At 48.4% G+C, this 19954-nt stretch overlaps 1 protein-coding gene across 5 annotated transcripts in view; it reads left to right on the forward strand.

Moving 5' to 3' along the window:
* JADE1 (jade family PHD finger 1) overlaps positions 1 to 19954 on the forward strand; it is a 545699-nt gene that overhangs the window by 97147 nt on the left and 428598 nt on the right. For all 5 annotated transcript variants that reach the window (XR_003854973.1, XM_029592138.1, XM_029592223.1 and 2 more), the window contains one exon: positions 11906 to 11981. Coding sequence is in view for 4 of the 5 variants with exons in the window: in XM_029592138.1 (XP_029447998.1) it covers positions 11906 to 11981 (76 nt within the window). In the remaining variant the exon portion in view is untranslated. The remainder of the gene's footprint in view (positions 1 to 11905; positions 11982 to 19954) is intronic.

The following is a 19954-nucleotide window of genomic DNA, read 5'->3' on the forward strand; positions in this document are numbered from 1 at the left end:
TGATTTTGTCCAGCATGCCTATTTTTATTTAAATTACATTAAAATGTAATCATACAGTGATCCATCCATAGCACCACATCTACATTAGGTCACTGACTATAAATCGATTATTTTCAAAAGCTGGAATTATCAACTGGTCCAGTATATGCACTGCTCTATGGGTTGCCACATGAATTAAGGGACTTAATCCAAAAGAAGATAATGATTCATATTCCTGAAATAAATCATTTGGTTTACATATTGATAGTCAATGTAAATTTAAGTCCCCAATGACACATTTTACAAGATTGGGATAACAGTCATTAAAAAAAAATCACTCAAAATGGAAAGATTCTTGGCAATAAATCCTGGGAGACAATACAGTAGGGCTAACACCCAGTCATTCTATCTTAAAACCAAGCTCTCACTTCCCTCCCCAAGCTCTAAGGAGATTTCCTTAAAAACAGGTTTATAAAACAAAATCACACTCCCCCCCCCCCCCCCCCCACTTCCCTTTTCGCCCAAGTCTACATTTTTGCAGAAACTGATACCAGACAAGGCAATTTAATTGTAATAAAGAAACATCTGAATCATTATGCCAGGACTCGGAAACCAAAAGTAAATCAAACGTATATTCATTCAAAAGATCCAAGAGCAATTCAGTTTGTATCTAATGGAACAAATATTAACATCGGCTACTGATACAGATTTGCTATGCTGTTCAATAGTTTTTGAAAAACGCAAATGATTGGGAGAAACACCTGATTTCTCACTGTTGGAGGGGCTACGTACCTCTTAACATAAGGGGCTTCTCACAGGTCAAGCAGGATGGTAGTCCTCACATATGGGTGACATCACAAGATGGAGCCCAATCATGGAACACTTTTGTCAAAGTTTCTAGAACTTTGACTGGCACCTACTGGGCATGCCCAGGATGGCCCTAACCCTGAAACCAGCAGTCTTCTTTTTTCCGCGCAGCAATAGCCACGCGGGTTAAGGAGCTCCACAGAGATTCCTGATAGGAAATTTCCTCATGGAATTACTATTCAACTTTCTACCCCACAGGGTCCCCCTCTTTCATTTTTACGCCCGCGGTGGTCCGGTAAGTAAGTTTTATTTTTTTTTTTGTTTTTAAACCCGATTCCGGTCGATTCCCGTCTAGTTTGGCCCTACTGGCCATCGACCGCAACGTGGCTACATTTTTTCACAGGCCATGGCGTCGGGGGTCCATTACTGACCCTCACCAGGTATATGTAATGTGTCTGGGTAGTAAGCATGATGAGTGGAGGAGTAGCCTAGTGGTTAGAGCAGTGGGCTACGAACCAGGAGACCAGGGTTCGAGTCCTGCTGTCGCTCCTTGTGACCTTGGGCAAGTCACTTTACCCTCCATTGCCTCAGGTACAAACTTAGATTGTAAGCCTTCTGGGGATAGGGAAATATCTACAGCACCTGAATGTAATCCACTTTGAAGCACTGAAAAAAGCAGAATATAAATGTCCTTACTTGCATCAAATGTGCCCTTATGACACCTCATAGGGAGGAGAAATAGCCTAGTGGACTGTGAACCAGGAGACTAGGGTTCGAGTCCTGCTGTCGCTCCTTGTGACCTTGGGCAAGTCACTTTACCCTCCATTGCCTCAGGTACAAAAACTTAGATTGTAAGCCCTCTGGGGATAGAGAAATACAGTACCTGAATGTAAACCGGTGTGATATCTCAATTGAGGTCAAATGACGGTATATATAAAATAAATAAATAAATAAATAAATAAATAAAACCTAAAGGTTGCAAGGCTAGAATGGAGAAAATGGAACTTCTCTTTAGATCAAAAACCCCGACGTCATCTGAACAGACACAGTCTACGTCGTACCATCATTGGGCACTGGCCGGTGTCCGACCAGCATCGACGACTCTACGGCCATCGACACCCTCTGTTCCCCCTCAGGAAAAGGACTGAGGAGAGCGTCGAGAAAAGCATCGGCATCGCAGGTCTCAGACCGGCGACGCAGGTAAGGCCTTGACGTCGTCATTGTCTGAACCGCCATCGAAGAAAGCCATTAAAGGCACTATCCCTATCTGGATCAGGGTCACCGAGGCAACCTTCACCGGGACCGGTGATAGGAGCTGCGATTCCACCTCCAACGGTGGTCCCTCCGGCTACACCTACACCTCTGCCTCCTCCTCCTCCTCCGGCATCAGGACTCCATGCTCCAGGTTTCCGGGAGGAACTGGATCAGATGATTCAGGAGGCCATTGGCAAAGGGATGCAAGGCTTCAAGGTTCCATCAACGCAAATACTGATACCGATGCCTGAACCGGTAAACGATCCCATTCTTGCAGCACTAGCACTGCTACTCAGGAGAATGGAAGCGCTGATCGCTGCTTTTCCTCTGATGGATCAGACGACACCAATGGCCCCGGTGATCTCCTCACCGTTCCTTCCGCCATCGGGAGTCCTTCCGATGCCTAGATCCATCTATTTCACTGATTGCATCATTGTTTCCATCGGTGCCCTCTGTGCTACCATCGGTGCCACTGGTGACACCTTCGATGCCTTCAGTGCCTTGCCCGGGACCTTTAGGTATACCAGCTTTTCATCCCTCCAAGGATACTGGGGGTGCTGGAGATGATCCCTACGATACCTGGACCGATGATTCATCCCAGGATACCGATGACTTGCCATCGCCACCCTCTCCTGCTGAAAGCAGGAAGCATTCTCCGCCAGAGGACTTATCCTTCATTAATTTTGTGAAGAAAATATCTGAAGTGGTTCCATTTCAACTTCAGACAGAACAAGATGATAGACATCAGATGATGGAGCTTCTTCAATTTTTAGATGCTCCTAAAGAACTAACATCTATTCCCATCCATGATGTCCTCCTGGATCTTCTGAAGAGAAATTGGGAACATCCTGGTTCTGTGGCACCAGTCATTCGAAAAGTTGACACCACATACCTAGTCCAGTCAACTCCTGGTTTCCAGAAGTCCCAACTGGACCACCATTCAGTGGTTGTTGAGTCAGCCCAAAAGAAGGCCTGTAGATCCAAGCCTCATTCTTCCTATCCTCCAGGAAAGGAACAAAAATTCCTGGATGCTATAGGTCGCCACCTCTTATCAGCTTTGACCCAGTACAACAGGGTCCTCTTTAAACAAATACAGGACTTTGCTGAGTACCTACTTCAACAGTCTCGACCAATTACACGCCCCAGCTCAAAAGGGTTTAGAAGCGGGCAAAAATGAGATAAGATCTGCCTATGATGTTTTTGACACCACTTCCAGGGTTTCAGCAACAGCCATTTCCTAGCGTGTAGCAGATGGACTCAGGACCAATGGGTATAGTGTACTCGTGCTAGCAGTTGGAGACGGATCAGATTTCAATCTGACGTCAGCACCTAGTACATATACCCCTGCAGGAAGTGCAGATTCTCAGTATTTTTCCATCTCCAAAGCAGTTAGGAGCTATCTTCACGCTCGCCGAGCGTTAGAACAAATTTAAAGAACAAAACCTACCTGAAGACGAGCCCCGTACTCCTGCGGTGATACCCTCTGGTCCCTCCCCCAGTTGAGTTTCCCGAGGTGATTTCCGTGGTCCCTCGGAGGTAAGAGCCTCGGTCCGGTGGCTGAATCGCGGCAGGGACCTAGCCCCCGAGCGAGAAGGGTTCGGGCGCGGATCGCGGCGAGGACTTAGCCCCCGAGCGCGAGGAGTTCGGGCGCGGCTGAGAGGCAGCGGGTGCATCCCCTCGAGTGCGGCGGTGAAGGTATTTACCCTCTCCCCCCGCAGCCGGAGACCGCCCGGGACGAAACCGGGAAGCGCCGAAGACAAGGTAAGGCGTACATCTTCTATTTAACCGGTCTCCGAAGATCGAGGAGGAACAGGGTCTGCCCACGTGGAGAACCCTCCAACGAGGTCGCCATATTGCCCGCATGCTCGCCGTCGCCATCTTGGCCTTCTTCGCCGCCCGATCGAGCGCACAAATTAAGCTAAGCGCATATTATAGGCGCCCGAAAACAGTCGGGCGCATATTTTAGGTGCCGATAGTTGGGCGCACATTATAGGCGCGCATAAGCTTCGCGCACAGTACAAGGCGCATATATACGGCTCGGAGCAAAACCGGCGAGCATATACCAGATGCAATGGAGCGCATAAGAGCTTTCGCGTCCACAGAAGCGGCACCTCCAGAGATAGGCATAAAAGCCAAAGGCCTCTGCCCTGCATGCCAATTCAGAGCCGCACAGAGCGAGGAAGCGGACACCCTATGCGCACACTGTGAGGAGGCCCTGGGAGAATCCAGTCCAGGGCCAGTCCCATCCGGGTCCCAGTGCTAGCTCCTCAGGGGGCACCCCGGACCTAGCTGGCCCCAGTGAACCCATCCCACAGATGGGGACCTCCAGGGAACCGGCGCCCCTCAACCTAGATCCGGCATCGATCTCCTGGGTGGAGTTATTTAAAGGGATTCACGCCTTTGTTCAGATGCAGACTGAACCCCGGGCCGGCCATCCATATGCACCGGAAGATCCTCATGCCCCAGGGCCCTCGAGGCCTAGGCACAGGCTCCCACCACCCAGAAGGCCCCACCTACGGGGAAACGGATTTCTCCGAGAAAGAACTTGAGCCCCTCGAGGAGGGAGAACTCCCCTCGGAGATGGAGCCGCATCGAACCATGAGACGCTTCTTCTCAAAGGATGAGCTTCCGGACCTGGTATCTCAATGCCTGTCGGAACTCGCTATCCCGGGCCAAGGCACCCCGGGGGAACCTAGAATGAACCCCCTGCTGGAAGGCCTTCGACAGACGTCCCACCATTTTCCCCTCTTACAGGCAGCACAACAGCTAATTGACCTGAAGTGGAATGCACCGGAATCCTCATTCAAAGGGGGTCGAGCCTTATCGGCCATGTAACCCCTGGACCCAGCAACCAAGGAGCTTCTGGAGTGCCCCAAGGTGGACGCCATAGTTTGCGCGGTCGCTAAGCGCACCACCATACCAGTGGAGGGAGGAGCGGCCCTCAAGGATGCACCCGATCGACGCCTGGAAGCCATACTGAAACAGGCCTTTGAGGTGGCAGCCATGTCTCTACAAATTGTGACCTGCTGTACAGTGGTGACACATTCCTGTTTATAGAATGCCCTTCCGGGGATCCCTCCTGTTGGGCAGCGAACTAGAGAAGCTGGCTAACAAATGGGGCGACTCTCCAGTACCTCGTCTACCAGAAGACAAGACGAAGAGAAACCAGCGTTCCTTTCCCAGGCGCTCCAGAGGCAGAAGCTCACAGCGCTTCAAACCCTTACGGAACAACTACCAAGCGACGCGCCCTACGGGCAGGAACCAGTCTTTTCGGAACAAGCACAGCAAGAGGGGAACTAGCTCGGGTCCAGGCCCCAGTCGCACCCCACAATGAGATGCAGCCGACCCATCCAAGGGAAGAAGCCATAGGGGGCAGACTAACCCTATTCTACCGCAGATGGGTCGAGATAACTTCGGACAAGTGGGTCCTAGCCATCAGAGAGGGGTACTACCTGGACTTCCTTTGAACCCCTCCGGACAAGTTCGTGGAATCTCCCTGCCACGACCCCCTCAAGAGGGCGGCAGTGGAAGCTACTCTGACCAGACTCCTGACCCTAGAGGCCATAACCCCGGTACCAACACGGGAAATAAATTCCGGGCATTACTCCATTTACTTCATCGTACCCAAGAAAGAAGGTACGTTCAGACTCATCCTGGACCTCAAGTCTGTCAACCGACACCTAAGGGTCCCAAGATTTCGAATGGAAACCCTGCGGTCAGTCATACGTGCAATACAGCCAGGAGAATATCTCACATCCCTGGATCTGTCGGAAGCCTACTTGCACATCCCAATCCATCAGGAACACCAGTGCTACCTATGCTTCAAGGTCCTGAATCACCACTATCAATTCCGGGGCAACTAACCTTCGGGTTAGCCACTGCACCGCGGACCTTCACCAAGGTAATAGTAGTGGTAGCGGCGACACTTAGGAAGGAGGGAATCCTTGTTCATCCTTACCTGGACGACTGGCTGATCAGAGCAAAATCACCGGATGAGAGCCACCGAGCAACCAACAGAGTCATAACTCTACTGGAAAGCCTAGGATGGGTAGTCAATACAAACAGAGCTCCCTACAGCCATCACCAGTCTCTAGAATACCTAGGGGTCCGATTCGACACCAAGGAGGACAAGGTCAGTCTGACCCCCACAAGGAGATCAAAGCTGCGGGACAGACTAGAGACCCTGCTGAGCGCCACCCGGCCCACAGCAGGGGATTACCTACAAGTCCTCGGTCTAATGACATCCATACTGGAAGTGGTTCCATGGGCGCGAGCCCACATGAGACCCTTGCAGCGCTCACTCCTATCACGGTGGAGTCCACGATCCCAGAACTACACCGTGCATCTACCTTTACCGACCAGAGTTCGGACCCAGCTAAGGTGGTGGCTGCCGTCCAACCACATGAGCCGGGGATCAAGAATATCCTCCCCGACCTGGACCCTGCTCACCACAGATGCCAGCCTACACGGATTGGGAGCACACTGCGAAGAGCTAACCGCCCAAGGGCGGTGGAACGAAGTCGAGTCGGGGTGGAACATCAACCGATTAGAGGCACGGGCAGTCCGGCTAGCCTGCTTACGGTTTGCCCACAGACTTCGAAATAAGGCGGTCAGAGTGATGTCGGACAACGCCACCACGGTGGCCTACATCAACAGGCAGGGCGGAACCAGAAGCCAACAGGTATTCTTAGAAATAGCCCCCCTGATGTCCTGGGCGGAAGCAAATCTCCAGGACATCTCCGCGGTCCACATCGCCGGGAAGGACAACACCACGGCAGACTTCCTCAGCAGGGAAAGCCTAAACCCGGGAGAATGGAAGCTGTCAACCACAGCTTTCAAGATGATAGTGGATCGGTGGGGGACCCCAGACATGGATCTTCTGGCAAACAGAACCAATGCAGGCGAGATCCGCAGTCACAAGGGATTGACACCCTGGTACAGACCTGGCCACCGGGGAGACTCCTATACGCCTTTCCCCCATGGCCCCTGCTGGGCGCAATCATCCACAAGGCTCAGCGACAAGAGGTCTAGTTCTTCTGGTGGCCCCGGACTGGCCAAGAAGACCCTGGTACGCAGACATGAGAAGACTACTGGCAGGGGACCCTCTACCCCTGCCCCCACACAGGGACCTACTACAACAAGGTCCCGTCCTTCACGAGGATCCAGCTCAATTCTCTCTTACGGTCTGGCCATTGAGAGGGCCCGCCTGAGGAAGAGGTGATACTCGGGGGGCAGTAATAGATACCCTTCTCCGAGCACGCAAGTTCTCCACATCGCTAACATATATAAGGATCTGGAGAGTATTTGAGGCCTGGTGCGAAGATCACAACATCGAACCACACTCCTCTAAAGTCCCCATAATTCTGGAATTCTTACAGAATGGATTCCAGAAGGGCCTGTCCCTCAACTCAATCAAGGTACAGGTGGCAGCGCTGTCATGCTACGGCCCCAGGAACAAGGGTGACAGCATAGCCGCGCACCCAGACATATCAAAGATTCCTGAAAAGTGGTCGAACACATTCGCCACCACTAAAGTGGCCAGTACCCCTGTGGAACCTCAACCTCCTCCTGGAATTCCTAGCGGGACCCGCCTTCAGACCCTCCGAGGCCTGTCCTCTCCGTCTACTAACCTAAAGATGGTGTTCTTGCTGGCCGTATGCTCAGCCCGCCACATTTCAGAGCTACAAGCACTGTCCTGCCGTGATCCATTTCTCAGAATCACCCCAGGGACCATCCATCTACGCACGGTCCCCTCCTTCCTCCCCAAAGTTGTCTCACACTTCCACCTCAACCAAACCATTTCATTACCAACGATGGAGGGTTTGAAGAAATCGGAAGAAGGCCGGTCTCTACGCCATCTCGACATCGGCAGACTACTATCCAGATACCTGGAAATGTCAGAACCAGTACGAAAGATGGACCACCTGTTTGTCCTGCACAGCGGGAAGAAACAAGGGGAAGCGGCCTCACGGGCAACCATTGCTCACTGGATCAAAGAAGTCATCAAGGCGGCCTACGTAGAAGCGGGAAAACCACCACCTCTACAGGTCAAGGCCCATTCCACCAGACCCCAGGCGGTTTCCTGGGCAGAAACCAGAATGCTGTCACCTGCCGAGATCTGCAGGGCGGCAACGTGGTCCTCCATCCATACCTTCTCCAGATTCTACCGTCTGGATGTCCAGGCTCGGGAGGACACAGCATTTGCAAAAGCAATTCTTATTGGACCACGGGCAGCCTCCCACCCAGTTCGGGAGTAGCTTTTATACATCCCATTGGTCCTGAGTCCATCTGCTACACGCTAGGAAATGGACAAATTACTTACCTGATAATTTCATTTTTCTTAGTGTAGACAGATGGACTCAGCAGCCCACCCTTGGCTGCCGTCATACATGGTCATTCATCGAATCAAGTTAAGCCATGTTTTCTTAACTTAGGGCATCCACCCTGCCGGGTGTCGACGCTTTCCGGTTGAGGACACTGGCGGTCTCCAGCTATAGTCGATTAACCAATTCAATCTAATCAGAGTAAACACATTAAGTTAATCAATCGGTCAGTCACACATATATCCATAATGCTTTGCAAGGAAGAATACTGAGAATCTGCACTTCCTGCAGGGGTATATGTACTAGGTGCTGACGTCAGATTGAAATCTGATCCGTCTCCAACTGCTATCTCGAGTACACTATACCCATTGGTCCTGAGTCCATCTGTCTACACTAAGGAAAACGAAATTATCAGGTAAGTAATTTCTCCATTACCTTAAATGGTATTTCTGTGGCTATCGGGGTGAATTAGCCATGCTAACCCACCCACTTTCCAGGACAGTTTCAGCCAGTACAGCACAAGCTCGGATAATAGACTGAGGCAAGTTGGGAACCGCAGGGGGGAGGACACGCAGGCAGCATTCAGAGCAGAGCTCTGAGTGCTTTGAGGAGTTCCACCACCTAGAACAGTGGTCCCCAACCCTGTCTTGGGGGCCCACCAGCCAGTTGGATTTTCAGGATATCCATAATGAATATGCATGAGAGAAAATTTGCATGTTATGGAGGCAAATTTTCTCTCATGCATGTTCATTGTGGATATCCTGAAAACCTGACTGGCCGGTGGGCCCCCAGGACAGGGTTGGGGACCAGTGACCTAGAAGTCCGGAGGACATTCCCAGACAGCATGGCTAATTCACCCTGCTATCCACGGAAAAACACTGTTTACGGTAAGCAAAATTGCTTCTCTTTGCAAATTACCTCTTATCTTCATTTCCACTAGGGTTCCTCTGTATTTGTCCCTAGCTCTTTTGATTTCCTTTACAGTTCTCATCTTAACTACCTCTTCCGGTAGGGCATTCCACGAAGAAAGATTTCCTGAAAATGTTCCTGAGTCTACACCCTTGGAGCTTCATATTATGACCTCTAGTTCTACAGCTTTATTTCCATTGGAAGAGGCTTGATTTCCATGCATTATTTGTACCCTTCAAGTATTTTAAATGTTTGTAGCGTATCTTGTGTGTCCCTTAATGGATAGACTATTTGGTTCTTTTCTGCCGTCATTAGTATGTTACTATGTTCTCTCCTACAGAGCATACATATTTAGGTCCTCAAATCTCATCTCGTATGGCTTTTGATGGAGACCCCATACCATTTTGTTGGTGGTTTTTCTTTTGGATCACTTTAATCCTATATCTCTTTTTTTTAAGATTCGGTCTCCAAACAATACCATAGTGGAAAATACTTTGAAATTCTCTGTTCAGTGTGCACTGGTGGTCAAAAAAGCAAGCAGTGTTAGGAATTATTAGAAAATAAATGGAGAATAAAATGGTGAATGTCATAATGCTTCTGTGTTGCTCCATGGTGAGGCTGTACCTGGAGTATTGTGTACAGTTCTGGTTACCACATCTCAAAAAAGATATAGTTGTATTGGAAAAGATACAGAGAATGGCGACCAAAATGATAAAAGATGATGGAATGGTACCTCTATGAGGAGCGGCTAACAAGGTTAGGGCTGTTCAGCTTGGAGAAGACGGCTGAGGTGATATATGATAAAATTATGAGTGGAATAGAATGGGTAAATTTAAATTGGTTATTTACTCTTTCAAAAAAATAGACTAGGGGGACACTTCATTTTATTTTTATTATTTTTATTTATGAACTTTTATTTAACTTCATGAAAGTTAGTAAGTAGATCATTCAAAACAAATCTGACACAATTCTTTTTCACTCAACCCACAATTAAGCTCTGGAATTCATTGCCAGAGTATGTGGGTAAGACAGCGTAGTTGGATTTAATAAAGTATGAACAAATTCCTGGAGAAGTCGATAAAACTGTTATTCACCAATATAAGGAATAGCCAATAATCACTGTGTGATAGCAGCATGGAATCTGTTTACTGTTTGGGATCTTGCCAGGTACTTGTGGCTTGGATTGGCCACTGTTGGAAATAGGACATTGGGCTTGATGGACCTGTGGTCTGACCCAATATGGCAAATTTTTATGTTCTTATTCCTAGTCACAATCTCTTCGACTAAACAAGTCAGCGACTGCAGCCCTTTCATAAAAGAGGGATTCACCACACCTATGTTAAATTTCTCCTCACACAGCCTTTGTATTTCTCAGAAATCATGCTATGTGTATTGAGGCCCTTTATTCATTCCTCGGTGAAGGGGTCATGCCATATTATTGAAACAGAACTCTACCATGTTGTCAGGCTCCTTAGCTGTCTGTGTTTTACAAACCTATTGGTCAGGGAGTAGCAGTCACCATTTTTTCCTTGTCCATCTGGCTAGCAGGCTGTATTGCATACTGCTGCGCATTTGTAGACCTTCCGGTTACAGACTTTGTCAAGGCTTATCAAATCAGAACCATACATTTGTTGCTCTTCTGAAAGCTGTTTCCATTGCAGTTATCTGTAAAACTGCGATTTGGTCTTCTGCATGTTCCCCCTTCTGTCTGGATAACCTATCTAGAAGAGCAGTATTTTTGGACGAAAAGTTTGGCGTAGTCTGTGCTCTTTGATGGAGTTTGGTTTGCTGTTCAATAAGTGCTCTGCTGCAGTCCTCCACTTGGGACTCCATGTGTGACATGGCTAACTTAGCCCTGCTTGTTGATGGAGAAAGCAATTTTGCGTACTGAAAACGTTTTTTTTTTTTTGTAGACAGTTGGATGAAATAGTCATGCTTAATACCCACTTGCCTCTTTGGAGAATCGATTACCTAGGTAGATTTATCTCTAATATTTACTGAAGCACTTGCAAGGCAATGTATGCACAGAAACTACCACATGTGACTAGAAGCAAAAGATCTACTGAGGTAGAGATGGGTCAAATGACATCACTCGTGTCATGGCTAATGCATCCTAATGTCTATGGATAACAGAGTTTAAGGTAAACAAGTTTGCTTTACAGAAAACTTGTGACCTGTGGAAACAGTTTCAAAGTAAACATCACTTAAGCTAGCCTTGCAGGGACTTGGGGGGATTTAATAAACAGCAAATGTCTTATCGATTTTTACAATATTTTGTGAAGTAAAATATCAGTATTTAAAACTTTCTCTTGGTTAGCCGTAAATGTCAATTATTTTATTTAGATTTTTATATTCCGCTTTTCACACTTTTTTCAGCACTTCAAAGTGGATTACATTCAGGTACCATAGGTATTTTCCTAACCCCAGAGGGCTTACAGTCTAGCTTTGTACCTGAGGCAATGGAGGGTAAAGCGACTTGCCCAAGGTCACAAGGAGTGACAGTGGGACTAGAACGCTGGTCTCCTGGTTCATAGTCCACTGCTCTAACCACTAGACTTCTCCACTTCTAAGTAGATGCTTAGATTGATGTTGGAGTGTTACTCTGGGTTAAGTGCTCTCTCATTGCTTCATAGGCTGCCTGCTGTTACCCAGAGATCATGAAACGAGGTCGGCTACCTAGCAGTAGTGAGGAGTCGGAGGACAATGACAGTAAGTGCTGCTATCTTTCGTTCTGTGCTTAAACAGATTTTCCCTGTATTATGCTGACTAAACGGATTGTGTGGATTGTTGGGGAGAGCAAACAATCAGGTCTATCCAGTACCGAGCGGTAGGAAGAGCTGCGTTAGTGCCTACGGCACCCGCGGTTGCCGCACGCACAGTGCAGCTCACCTACCGCTCGATCCTGAACACTAATTTTATTTAAATGTAAACCGCGTCCGAAAAGCCTTAGGCCCGCGCAACCCATTTTACTGGATAGAGCGCCTATACAGTATCCTGGGTGCGCGGGCCTAAGGCTTCACGCCACGCTGGTATCTGTCATTTCAAATGTCATTTGAAATGACAGATACCAGGAAGCGAAAAAAAAACCAAAAGCAAAAAGTAAGTCGCTTCGCCGCTTCACTCTTCCCTCCTCCCGGAGCAGGGCGCGAAAAGCAGCCTTGCTCCGGGAGGAGGGAAGAACTGAAGCGGCGAAGCAACTTACTTGCACGGGGGAAAGCGGTCTCCGTGGCAGCCCCAGTCCTCTCCCCTCCTCCCGAAGCCAAAAAAAAAAAGCGAAAAAAACGTTGCAGCCCCCCTCTGGACATCGGAGGGGGGCTGCAACGTTTTTTTCGCTTTTTTTTTTTGGCTTCGGGAGCAGGGGAGAGGACTGGGGCTGCCACGGAGACCGGCACCCACGATCGCGGCCGGGGCAGGTGAGCGGGGGCTGGGGGAAAGCTTGCCATCTACCCTTACCCCTGCCTCTACCGCAGGGGTCAGGGTAGGCGGTAAGTTTGCAGGTTAAACGCGCGACAAAATGGCAGGGAAAACTAGCGATAGTCGGGGCGCGGGTTACGGGATGCTAGGGAATAGCTAATTCGCTCATTTGCATGCAATATCGAGCTAATTCGCTCATTTGCATGCAATATACATGCTGCGGGCGGAAGGGGTTGCCCGGGGAATTTAGGACGCGGTAGGAGTAGGTTAAAGGGGATTCGGGATCGCAGGAAGGGCTAACGCGGCCGGAACGTGAGTAAAAAGCGGCTTAGGAGCAGGGGTAAACGCGGGCCGCACTTTACAGGATAGGCCTGAAATGGTAGGTAGTGGTAAGGATTATAATGTATTTCTAATAAGATTAGGCAGTAAAACGCATTTGAATTTCCTTGATGATGCCGAGTATTTAAAGCTGCTCTGCTACAAAGATTATTAAGAATATCAACTGGATGTTCTACCATTTTCTTAAAGTAATTTTTCTGTTTGCAATTCATTCTAAGGAGAGAGGCGATAGTGGAGTCCCAACAGGGATTTGTTTCTGGGGCCTGTTCTGTTCAATTCTGAGCAATATTGCAGAGGGATTCAAAGGAAATGTTTGCCTTTCACGCAAGATGCAATTTGCTGGATTCAAAGAACAAATGAACAAGAAGCTAACAAGCAGAATCCTGGGAATATTTAAAACATTATGAAAGTGAAAAATGAATACAAATCAACCATATGTGACTTAAAATCATAGATCTAACTGAAAGACTGGAAAAAGATCTCAAGAACGCCAAAGAACTGTGAAAGATGCTGCAGTAAGATTATAAAGCACTGCAAGAAGATCTGAACTTCACACAAGAAAATCTGTAAAAAAAAAATGATGGTTCAAAAGACTTGAAGGAAAAATAATGAACATGAGATGGACAAAAGGTGGAAAAAGAAGATAAGGCGTGACCTAAAATGGAGCACTAAAAACACTCAGATCCCAAATGATATTCAAACAAAAATCCCTGCTGGAGAGCACAAAGCCAGTCTTGGGCACTGAACTTGAGACCAACAGAGATCCAGAAAACACTCTGTCAAGGAGCAGACAATCAAGTCTCAAAACACAGTAGATTCCATTCACGAGTCAGCAAACTCTCAGGCCAATGTAAAATGCTGAGTGTTAAGTGTGCACTGAAATTCAGTGCACAGTATAACACACAACCTAATTTTTTTAAAATTTCTGATGTAGCAAGCTAATGTTATTCTAATGCATTGGAAGTTAAAATGTGCACATAGAGTTAAAATGCATGTTCAGTCCAGGCTGAATGCACACTTAACTTGGGGGGAGTCTGGGTCTCAGCAAACAATTGAGCCCTTGGGTAAATTCTCTAACCTTATGTGAGGGCATGTAGCAAGGCAACTGAGACTACTGAAACGTTTAACAGTCTCGTTTCCACTTGCACTATCAAGAGGGAGCTGCTGCTACTACAGTCATAAGTAAGGCAAACCTGTGCCCAACCCTCTGTCAGCAGCTCTCTCCATGCTATGGCAGTTAAGTGAGCCTGAATTCACAGTCCTGTTTGCAGCTCAGTAGGATTTAACTTGAAATGCTGAAGGGACAGTAAGTGTTAATATGCAAATTACAGTGGAATCACAGATTTTAGTTTCTCTCAAATGAATCGAAACAGAATACAAGCAAGACCTACATTTGAAAAATGCTTATTGGCAGGCCATAGAGATCAACTTTGCTCCTAAAATCACTAGCATCAACATTTTAAAAGAAGGCTTAACTAGCAATGGAATCTTTACTCCACTTTAGACCAGAAGCAAAATTTCCAGCACTAAGAAAATGCTAGTTAAGCCAGTACACCTCTGTATTGGGAGGCAATAACTAATGACTTAATTTGCATGAATTTCCATGCGAGGACAGTAACTTAAAAGCACAGTGTTGTGTGCACATTTTTTGAGTAGAAAACTCCTTGCTGCACTAGCAGTAAAGTGTATGTTAAAAAAAAAAATGGGTGCACAACTACAAGTTAAACCATGAGTTCTGCCGAGCACATTACCTATCTGTCAAAGAACATAGATACAGAAATGACAGCAGAAAAGGACCAAACGGTCCATCCAGTCTGCCTTACAAGCTTATGGTAGTATCTGTCATGCCATATAAGTCACCCCTATACTTATCAGTTTCCCAGACTGTCAGTCAGGACACTTATTGGTTGCTGTCTGAGTCCAATTTCCTGTCACCTCTGGCCATTGAAGCAGAGAGCAGTGTTGGGGTTGCATCAAAAGTTTCAGGCTTATTGGCTAAGGGTAGTAACAGCCACATCAGCAAGTTACCCTCATGCTTATTTGTTTTCCCAGACCGTAAATTCAACGTACTTGTTGGTTGCTGTCTGAATGTAATTCCCCCTTTCCTCTTCTCCCTACTATTGAAGCAGAGAGCAATGATGGAATTGCATCAATAGTGTGAAGGCTTAATGGTTAAAGGTAGTAACAGGCACACCAGCAAGTTATCCCCATGCACTGTTTTCTTCATTTCCATCCTCTAGCCTTTAGAGATCCTCTGTGTTTATCCCATGCCCTTTTGAATTCTTTCACTGTTGTCTTCTCCACCTCTTCGGACGGGCATTCCAGACATCCACCATCCTCTCTATGAAGAAATATTTCCTGATGTTGCTTCTGAGTCATCCTCCCTGGTGTTTTATTTTGTGACCCCATGTTCTACTGATTTATTTCCAACAGAAAAGGTTGCATCATTAAAACCTTTCAGGTATTTGAAGGTCTGTATCATATCTCCCCTGCACCTCCTCTCCTCCAGGCTATACATATTTAGGTCCTTCAACCTCTACTCATAAGTCATTTGATGGCGCCATCCACCATTTTGGTCGCTCTTCTCTAGGCCCTCTCCATTCTGTCTCTGTCCCTTTTGAGATATGGTCTCCAGAACTGAATACAGTACCCCAGGTGAGGCCTCGCCAAGGGCTTGTACTAGGGGATTATCACCTCCTTTTTCTTACTGGTTATTCTTCTCTATGCAGCCCAGCATTTTTCTGGCTTTAGTTATCGCCTTGTCACATTGCTTCGCCGTCTTCAGATCTCTAGACACTATCACCCCAAGGTCCCTCTCTTGCTTTGTGCACGACAATCCTTCACCCCCATCACATACAGGTCTTTTGGATTATCGCACCCCAGATGCATGGCTCTGCATTTCTTGGCATTGAATCCCAGCCGCCATATTTTTAACCACTGTTAAAGCTTCCTTAAATCACATCCATTCTCTCTACTCCTTCCGGCGTGTCCACTCTATTGCAGATCTTAGTATTACCTGCAAATAGACAGACAAACTTTACTTTCTATCCCTTCTACAGTGTCACTCACAAACAGAACCAGTCCCAACACCGATCCTGTGGTGCAGTGCTTAACACCGTTCTGTCTTCAGAGAAGGTTCCATTTACTGTCACACGCTGTCTTCTATCCATAAACCAGTTTGTAATCCACGCCACCACCTTAGATCTACCGTATTTTTCGCTCCATAAGACACACTTTTTTCCCCCCAAAAGTGGGGGGGGAGGGGGGGGAAATGTCTGTGAGTCTTATGGAGCGAATATAAAAAAAAAAATTAAAAGTCTAACAAAACCCCCGCCCCCTCCTGACACCCCCCCCCCCTCCCAAGACCCTGCCATAAGTCCCTGGTGGTCCAGCGGGGGTCCGGGAGTGATCTCCTGGACTTGGGCCGTCGGCTGCCAGCAATCAAAATGGCGCTGACGGCCCTTTGTCCTTACTATATCACTGGGGTCGACCAATGGCAGCGGTAGCCCCTGTGACATAGTAAGGGCAAAGGGCCGTTGGCTGCCAGTAATCAAAATGGCGCCGACAGCCCTTTGCCTTTAATATGTCACAGTTGAATCCATGTTGCCTTTGGTCCAGCAATCCTCTTGACTGTAGATAGTTCACTATCCTTCCCTTCAGCAGAGTCTCCATTAATTTTCCCACCACTGAGGTGAGGCTAACTGGCCTGTAGTTTCCAGTTTCCTCGCTGCTACCACTCTTGTGGAGAGAGGGATCACCTCCGCTGTTCTCCAGTCACTCAGCACCACTGCCATTTCCAGGGATCTATTGAACAGGTCATGCAGTGGACCTGCCAGCACATCTCTGAGCTTCTTCAGTATCCTGGGATGAACTTCATTTGGCCCCATGGCCTTGTCCACGTTCAGTTTCCCTAGCTTTTTCCGTACATTCTCTTCTGTAAATGGAGTTTCATCTACCCTATCTCCATTTGCAGTCTTGTCAACCAGCAGTGGTACTTCTCCAGGGTGGTTTTTAGTGAATACTAAACTGAAGTATTTAATACTTCTGCCATTCTTCATCTCTCTCCACACATTGCTCCTTGTCACCTTTTAATTTCACTATACACTTTTGGGCCTCCATTCTTTCTCTGATATATCTGAAAAATGTTTTGTCTCCTTTCTTTACCTCTTTCGCAATTCTTTCTTCTGCTTGACTTTTTGCTTTCCTGATTTTTTTTCTTTGTCTCCCTCATTTTTAACAGATATTCTTCCTTGTGTTCCTTTTTTTGAGATCCTTTATGCTTCTTGAATGCTGTTCTTTTTGCCTTAATGTTTTCAGCCAGCTGCTTAGAGAACCAGATCGGTTTCTTTTTCCTGTTACTCTTCTTTACTTTCCTAACATATAGATTTGTTGTCTTTGTAATAGCGCCTTTTAATTTGGCCCACTATTCTACCTCACCCATTTTCTCCCAGTCCTTCTGTGGGAGTGGGGGTTGATGCACAGGATGCCGTGAAGTTGGAGAAGGTGGGTGTCATATGTCTTGTTCTACCAGAGCCCACTGTAAACCATTTTTTCTTGGGTTTCTGAATCTTCTGTGGGAGATGGGTGAGAAATGCTGGATAGTTCAAGATTAATTGAAACCTGGACAATTCCTCCCTTAGATGAATCGGCTTCATTTTAATTGCAGACAGCTGAAGGTAAAAGGACAACTTTTGTTTCACCAAATGAAAGGCCTTGGGACATAAGCACCACAATTGTTGCACTGAATGAGACATTTTGTTAAATTATCACTAATTCCTTAAAATCCATTTTCCTAGCGTGTAGCAGATGGACTCAGGACCAATGGGTATAGTGTACTCCTGTTAGCAGTTGGAGACGGATCAGATTTCAATCTGACGTCAGCCCCTAGTACATATACCCCTGCAGGAAGTGCAGCTTCTCAGTATTTTCCATCTCCATAGCAGTTAGGGACTATCTGCACGCTCTCAGAGCGTTAAACCAAAATTAAAGAACAAAACCCGAAATTTAAAGAAGAAACCTACTTGAAGACGAGCCCCACACTCCTGCGGTGATACCCTCGGGTCCCTCCCCCAGTTGAGTTTCCCGAGGTGATTTCCGTGGTCCCTTGGAGGTGAGCCTCGGTCCGGTGGCCGATTCGCGGCAGGGACCTAGCCCCCGAATCCTCGGGCGCGGCGTAGAGGCAGCCTCGGTCCGGCGGCCAAATCGCGGCGAGGACTTAGCCCCCGATCTCGGGTGCGACTGAGAGGCAGCAGGTGCACCCCCTTGAGCGCGGTGGTGAAGGTATTTGCCCTCTCGCCCCGCAGCCGGACACCGCCCGGAGCGAAACCGGGAAGCGCCGAAGACAAGGTAAGGTGGAAATCTTCTACTTAATCCGGTCTCTGAAGATCGAGGAGGAGCACAGGTCGGCGATCGGAATCTGTGCCACCGGGTTGATCCGCCCTAGCAGGGCTAGGCCCCGGCTGTTCCAGGGTCTGCCCACGTGGAGACCTTCCGAGGAGGTCGCCATATTGCCCGCATGCTCGCCGTCGCCATCTTGGCCTTGTTCGCCACGCCGCCCGCCGTCTGATCCGAGCGCACAAATTAAGCTAAGCGCACAAAATTATTTGTGTGCATAATCTTAGGCGCACATAAAACCTTACGCCCATAAGTTACGCGCACAGTACAAGGCGCACATCTACGGCTAGGCGCGCACATATCAGACGCAATGGAGCGCATAAGAGCTTACACGTCCACAGAAATGGCACCTCCAGAAACAGGAATAAAAGTTCAAGGCCTCTGCCCAGCATGCCACATCAGAGCCGCACAGAGCGAGGAAGCAGAAGCCCTATGCGCACACTGTGAGGAGGCCCTGGGAGATCCAGGTCAGGGCCAGTCCCACCCAGGGCCCAGTACTAGCTCCTCAGGGGGCACCCCGGACTTAGCAGGCCCCAGTGAGTCCATCCTACAGACGGGGACCCCCAGGGAACCGGCGCCCCTCAACTTAGACCCAGCGTCGATTTCCTGGGTAGAGTTGTTTAAGGGGATTCACGCCTTTGTCAAAATGCAAACTGAACCCCGGGCGGACCAGCCATATGCGACACCGGAAGACCCTCATGCCCCTGAGGCCTAGGCACAAGCTCCCACTACCCAGAAACCCCACCTACGGGGACACGGATTTCTCCGAAGAAGAAGTCGAGCCCCTTGAGGAGGGAGAACTTCCCTCGGGGACAGAGCCACACCGAACCATGAGACACTTCTTCTCAAAAGATGAGCTTCCGGTCCTTGTATCCCAATGCCTATCGGAACTCGCTATCCCGGGCCAAGGCACCCCGGGGGAACCTAGAATGAACCCCCTGCTGGAGGGCCTTCGACAGACGTCTCGCTATTTTCCTCTCTTACAGGCGGCACAACAGCTAATTGACCTGGAGTGGAATGCGCCGGAGTCCTCATTCAAAGGGGGTTGAGCCTTATCGGCCATGTACCCCCTGGACCCAGCAACCAAGGAGCTTCTGGCCTGCCCTAGAGTGGACGCCATAGTTTGCGTGGTCGCCAAGCGCACCACCATCCCAGTGGAGGGAGGAGCGGCGCTCAAGGATGCACACGACCGGCGCCTGGAAGCCATACTAAAACAATCATTTGAGGTGGCAGCCATGTCCCCGCAGATTGCGGCCTGCTGCACCGTGGTGACACGTTCCTGTTTATCCCAAGCCAGGAACAACACCCCAGGAGAATACATGGAATCAGCACTATCATTCCTCACTGATGCGGCTTCCGATCTAGTGCGCACAGCAGCCAGAGGAGTGTTGTCCACAGTGGCAGCCAGGAGACAACTCTGGCTTCGAAATTGGTTGGCTGACGCCTCCTCCAAAACACGCCTCACTAGAATGCCCTTCAAAGGATCCTTCCTGTTCGGCAGCGAACTAGAGAAACTGGCCAACAAATGGGGCGAC

This window comes from Rhinatrema bivittatum, chromosome 1, assembly GCF_901001135.1.
Source record: "Rhinatrema bivittatum chromosome 1, aRhiBiv1.1, whole genome shotgun sequence".
Classification (NCBI taxonomy): domain Eukaryota; kingdom Metazoa; phylum Chordata; class Amphibia; order Gymnophiona; family Rhinatrematidae; genus Rhinatrema; species Rhinatrema bivittatum.